Source organism: Chinchilla lanigera, unplaced genomic scaffold, assembly GCF_000276665.1.
Source record: "Chinchilla lanigera isolate Chin_1 unplaced genomic scaffold, ChiLan1.0 scaffold00094, whole genome shotgun sequence".
Lineage (NCBI taxonomy): Eukaryota > Metazoa > Chordata > Mammalia > Rodentia > Chinchillidae > Chinchilla > Chinchilla lanigera.
This window is the reverse complement of record NW_004955495.1, coordinates 1,943,935-1,950,198: the sequence shown is the minus strand read 5'-3', so window position 1 is coordinate 1,950,198 and position 6,264 is coordinate 1,943,935. Positions and strand designations below refer to the sequence as shown.

Here is a 6,264-nt window from a genome sequence, read left to right as displayed (position 1 = left end):
GACATAGCTCAGCAGCACAGCACCTACCTGGCAAACACAAGGTCCTGAGTTCAATTCCTGGTACCAAAAACAACAACAACGACAAAAGTATTTTGTTTTGTTTTGTTTTTGTCTTTTTGCGACAGGGTCTCCCTATGAAGTTCGGACTGGCCTTGAGCTCACTTTGTAGCCCATGCTGGTATTGAACTCACAACAGTTCTCCTGTCTCAGCCTCCCTAGTGCTGGGATTACAGCGTGCACCTCCACATACGGCATGAAAAGTGTTTTTCTTTTAAAAATACACATTTCACTGGCTGCCAGGAGGTGAGGATGGAGGAAATGAGGAGCTATTGCTTAATGTGCACTGAGTTTCAACCAAAAATGATGAAAAAAATTCTAGGTGGCTGGTATGACAGTTTCACAATACCATGGATGTACTTAATGTCACCAGGTGTGTGCTGTGGATATTTTACCACAGTTGCAAATGTATCCAGCTTCCCCTCAGTGTCTGTCTATGAGCGATTAGTTTAAGGATTCCTCCCTGAGACAAATTCAGGCATGCTCAGATCCTTTACATAAAAAATCCTAAGGCAGGAGGATCACATTTTAACCCCAGCCCAGGGAATATGGTTAAAACCGTGTCTTACAATAAAAAACAGAAAATGACTGGGGACGTGGCTCAGAGCAAAGGTCCTGGGTTCAATCCTCAGCACCACCACAAAAAAAAAAAAAAAAGAAAAAAAGAAAAAAGCTGCTGTAGTATGAATAATGATGAGGAAAAAGCTTTATACAAGTTCAGTATGGACACACACAATTTTTTTTGTCTTTTTGAGACAGGGTCTCGCTATCCAGTTCAGACTGGCTTTAAGCTCACTTTGTAGCCCAGGCTGGTCTCGAACTTGCAATGATCCTCCTGCCTCAGCCTCCCGAGTGCTGGGATTACAGGAGTGTGCCACCACACCCGGCCATGGATTTAGGCATCTGTGAGGTGTCCTGGATATAATTTCCATGGATATCAACGGACGGGTGTTTATTATGTGCCCACTGCCACCACCTGGCTCCAGACCCGTTTCTGCCCCCTAAGTCCTGGAGTAAAACCTTGCGGGCCACCGCGCTGCGTGTCTAGAGAAACGATGTGTGAGCGTGCTGTGTTCTCTGTGTGCTGTTACCTTTCCTGACCACCACCGCAAAGACCACCAGCACAGCGAGGAGGAGGAAGGCTCCAGCCAGGCTGAGGGAGAGCGCCAGGATCCAAGTGGGCACTAGGGGAAATCCGAAAAGCGAATGTCACCTGGGAGGGGCCAGCGCTCTGCACAGACCCGCAACCCTGGGCTCTTGTAGCGGACCCCAGTCACCTAGCAACCTTGCACTTGGGTAATTAGCATATTCCCACCCCGGGCCAATGTGATTGGTTCAGACATGGGAATGGAACCCAAGCAGAGCCAATGGAGGCAGACTCTGGGACTTTGGATGGGCCAATGGGAAAAGAGGTTTATTCCTTTGTGTAGCATTACAGTGCCGGTAGGAAACGTCCGCAGAGTTGATGACGGGCATAATTTTATCCGAGCGTTTTTCTCTGTGGAAGACTCAGTTTCTTCTCCCAGGACACAGAGGGGATCTTTTGGGGCGCCAGGGAAGAGACCTCTGACCCTAGTCAAGAGCGGAGCCACTCAGCCAGGAGGGGAGGGACAGCGCTTGGGGTTCTGACAAAGCCGGGCCTTGTTCATTCATCACACGGTAGCAGGGCGGGGTCGCCTCCGCACTCCGCCACCGCAAGGCCCAGGTGGAGAAGGGAGGCTTTGACATAGGAGCTGGAGGCCGGAAGGACACAGAGACGGCTCTGTCGCCACGGACGGGGGGCTGTGGCTGCCCGCGAGGTGTGCTCGGCAGTGGGTGACGCAGAAGCAGGCTGGAGGCTCCCCCACCTTTTAAAAAATTATTTGTTTATTTTTTGGGTGCCGGGAGTAGAACTCAGGATCTCACGCTTGCCAGGCAGGCGCTGCACCACTGAGCTTAATCCGCGGCCCCACCTTTTTTTTGGAAACAGGGCTATGTAGCCCAGGCTAACCTTCGCTTCATGATCCGGAATTTATGTGCTCAAGCGATTCTCCTGCCTCGGCCTCCCGAGAAGCGGGACTACAGATGTGTACCACCACCCCTAACATCATTCGGATTTTTGCTTGGGTGTTACCTCCTCAGGAGGACATCCCCGACCCTGGCGCGGTGGCGCGCGCCTTTAAGCCCAGCGCTCTGGGCGGCTCAGGCACGAGGATTGCAAGTTCGAGCACACCCTGGCAACTGAGCAAGAATCTGAATCAAAAGAAAAATAGAGGGATGCAGATGTAGCTCAGGGTCAAGGCCCTCGGTCCAATCTCCAGTACTGAAAAGACAAGAGAAAGAAAAAGAGAGGGAGAGGGAGAGGACCTCCCTGTCCACCTTCCTCTCCACTTAAAATAATGCCCTGCACCTTGCTGAGTTCCACCCTTCAGCTCCCGTCAGACTGAATATTTCCTGAGTCCCGTTTGTCCTCTGTCCCCACCCCCGGGACATCAGCTGCAGCTGGGTTCACTCACTGCTGAACCCACGGTGCCCAAGACAGTGTCTGGCACAGAGTAGGTGCCCAAAATTGTATGCAGCCAGGATGGGATAGGGCAGTCTAGAGTGCAGATTTGATTCCTAGACGCTGAGGCCAATGGCTTTGCTGTCTATTACCCAGGGGACTGGAAAAGCCCTTTTGGGTACTCTCTCTCTCTCTCTCTCTCTCTCTCTCTCTCTCTCTCTCTCTCTCGTACTGGATGTTGAACACAGGGCCTTTGCACTGCGCTGCATCCCCTTTTATTTTATTTTGAGACAGGGTCTTGCTAAGTTTCTAAGTTGCCCAGGCTGAGCTGGAACTTTAGATTCCCCTGCCTCAGCCTCCCAGGGCACTGAGATTACAAGCCCGCCCCACCACACCCGGCTTTAGTTTCCTTGTCTCCTGGGGTGTCTTTGAGGATCTACAGAGGAAAAGTGAGTGAGGGGACCTGGTCTTCCTGGAAAGCTGTCCCTGCAGAGGGAGGAGGCCCTGGGGACTCACCTGGGAAGGAGACCTGCACCGGCTGGCTGAGGTCCGACAGCTGGGGCTGGCTGTGCTCGCCCAACACGCCGTACTGGCAGTGGAACTGCCCGCTGGGAGCCTCGCTGCTCCAGCTGCCACTCACGTTGAACGTGACCCCCGCCTTGCCCGCAGGGGCCTGCAGGAGCTGGACCACGTGTCCCCCTCGGTACAGCGTGAAGTTTGCCCCCAGGAAAGCCATGGGCGCTGTGCATGAGATATGCACGGGGTCCTCCTGGCTGGTAGGGTAGGGCGGCACCAGGAAGATGGACGGTGCCGGGATGGCCAAGGAACCTGTGGTGCGGAACAAGGGGAGGTGAAATGGCACTGTGAGGCGCAGCCAGGAGGCTGAGGCAGGAAGGTTGCAAGTTCCAGCCCTGCCTGGGCAATTTAGTGAGAACAAAATAAAAAATAAAAAATGGCTAGGGTGTAGCTCATGGCAAAGCCCTGGGTTCAATCCTCAGTAAGTACCAGGGAAAAAAAAGGAAGAATAAAGAGATAGCAGGGTGGGGTGCAGTTAGAGTGCAGGAGTGAGCTGTGTGGGCAAAATGACCCTCTCCGGGCCTTTTTCGGGGGAAGAGGGGTGCCGGAGATCAAACCCAGGAGTGGGTGGAGATCAGCTGGGTGTGGGGGATATGTGTTTGTAACACCAGCATTCTGGGAAGCTGAGGCAGGAGGATCACAAAGCAGAGCCCAGTCTGGGTAACTTAGCAAGGTAGCCAAACCTTGTCTCAATATAAAAAAGGGTTGGGGGCCGGGGACTTAGCTCAGTGGCACAGCACCTGCCTGGCAAGCACAAGGCCCTGAGTTCGAGTCCTGGTGCAAACAAAGAAGTTGGGGTTCAGGGACATAGCTCAGTGTGCTCTGGGTTCACGCTTCAGTACCATCAAACATCAAAAAGAAGAAGAAGAAGAGGAGGAGGAGGAAGAGAAGGAGGAGGAGGAAGAAGAAAAACAAGAAATGCAGCAGAAGCGAAGAGGCCGGGTCCTTGTCCCCGGGCCGAGCCAGGGAACCCTGACCTGCTTCCCGCGGGAGCAGCCGTGTGCCTGGAGCCAGCCTGTCCCACTGCCCATGGGCTCCTGAGCACAGCACATCGGGCAGCGCGGACCCAGCCTCCCTGTGTGCCAGTGTCCCTGAAGCGGGAGCCTGCGGAGCCCGGGGCTGAGTCACAGCGAGGGCAGCAGGCTGACAGCTTTGAAGGCTTTGGCTTGGGGACGCTGAGGCGCCTCAACAGCAGGGGCTGGGCCGTTTCCAAGGCTCTTGCGCCCATCTGCCCTGCTCTGGGGCCTCTGCCACCTGGGGGGGGTCGCCACCTTGGGTTTCTGTCCCCAGAGCAGCAGTAGGGGAGGGGTGGGCGAGCGGCTGGGCTCCCCGGCAGCTGTCACACTCACCGGCTGTGGCTGCGAGGAGCAGGATGGCCCAGGGCATCTCTCCCAGCGTCCTCAGGCCGGGATCTGGTGGGGCCGAAGGGTCCGGGGCTGCCCGCCAACTCCTCCTGTGAGGCCACAGAGGGGAAAAGAGAAGCAGGCTCGTCGGAACCAAGTGCTTCCTCAGGGGCAGGAAATTGCACTCACACCGGGGCGCTCAGAGGGACTCTGTTCTTTCCCCACCCCTTCCCTAAATGTGCCGCTGGCCACCCCCTGCCTCTCTGCGCCCTGCTGCCTGTGGCTGCATTTTGGAGGGAAGATGAATGAGATGGAAGGTTTGCCTCCTCCTTCCCTCCCTCCAGGAGACTTCCCGTGCTGGAGATCAGCAGTGACTGAGGGCCATGTGCACACCCCCTGTCATCTCAGCACTTGGGAGGCTGAGGCAGGAGGATTGCTTCGAGTTTGAATTTGAGGCCAGCCTGGGCTACACAATGAGTTCAAGGCCAGCCTGAACTACGTAGGGAGACCCTGTCTCAAAAAAAAAAAAAGAAGAAGAAGAAAGAAAGAAAGAAAAAAGAAAAGAAAAAGAAAAACCAATGTCAGATTAGAAAACCACAATCTGACCAGTGCCAAAACCGAAACAAACTTAGGACAGAGCATGGTGATCAGGCCTTGGTCTTTGTGACCTCAGACAAGACCTGACTTCTCGGAAGCAGCAGCTGCTCTGGAGAACGGGGTAACAGTAGTGGACATCAGAGACAAAGAAATCAGGTGTGAGATGCAATGCCCAAAGAAGCACAGGGCGCACACCTGATCCCAGCTCTCTAGGAGGCTGAGGCAAGAGGATGGAAAGTTTGAGTGCAACCTGGGCAATTTAACCACTTTCAAAAACAAAACAAAACAAAACAAACAAAAAAAACACTTCATAAGGTATGAGTACTCCCAAGGGGTGGCTACAGGGAAGAGAGGGAACAGCAGGTCTATATTTGAAGATATCGTACGGTTTGCAGGGTAAATTGCGGAGAAATGGCTTTAAAACCTCCACACCTCTGTCTCATGGGGGAGGTTTGCTTTCACTTGGGTAAATGTTTCTGTTCAAGCCAAGCAGGGTCCCCTGGGCTCTCCACTGAGAAGGCTGGAGCAACAGAAGCAGCACCTGAGTGGACTGCCCCCCTGCACAAAGCTCATCCCAACGGCAGGGCCTTTGCACGTGCGCTCTGCCTGCCTGAGACTCCGCTTCACAAACCTGGTTACACCCTCCTTCTTTAGGCTGCAGGTTAAACATCACTTCTGGGGGGCCTTCCCAAACTCTTCTGAACTCCTCCCTCTGGCTCAACTCTCCCAGGGTCTTAAAAGTTTTCTTTATTGCAATCAGCGTGTGTGTATTTCATTTTATTTTATTATTATTCTTTAAGATAGAGTCTCACTATGTAGCCCAGGCTGGCCTCAAACTCACAGTGCTCCTCCTGCCTCAGCCTCCTGAGTGCTGGGATGACAGGTGTGCCTCACCACATCTGGTTGCATGTGTATATTTTTAAAGAAATTTGCCTATTTCATCCAATTTGTTGAATGAATGCAGTGTTGTTTACATTCCCTTAATATTATTTGGATGTCCAGATGGTCTGTACTGATGTTTATTACTTCATTGCTAACACTGGTAAATTGTGTTCTTTCTTTTTTCGTGATCAGTCTTGCTAGGGGTTAAAGAATTTTATAAATATTTTCATTTTTTCCTGTGTGTAGTACTGGGGATTGATCCCAGGGGCTTCACGCCAATCTACATCCCCAGTAGTTTTCTTATTTTTCATTTTGAGTTAGGGTCTC

General features: G+C 52.8%; 1 protein-coding gene across 1 annotated transcript in view; it reads right to left on the bottom strand.

The window, feature by feature from the left end:
* Positions 1-4,639, bottom strand: part of LOC102014685 (chromosome unknown open reading frame, human C19orf38) — an 11,431-nt gene extending 6,792 nt beyond the window's left edge. The window contains exons 1-3 of the mRNA XM_005405635.2: positions 4,465-4,639; positions 3,056-3,367; positions 1,149-1,241 (exon numbers count right to left, since the gene is read on the bottom strand). Coding sequence (XP_005405692.1) covers positions 1,149-1,241; positions 3,056-3,367; positions 4,465-4,501 — 442 coding nt within the window. The 5' untranslated portion in view covers positions 4,502-4,639. The remainder of the gene's footprint in view (positions 1-1,148; positions 1,242-3,055; positions 3,368-4,464) is intronic.
* Between the last annotated feature and the right edge of the window lie 1,625 nt (positions 4,640-6,264).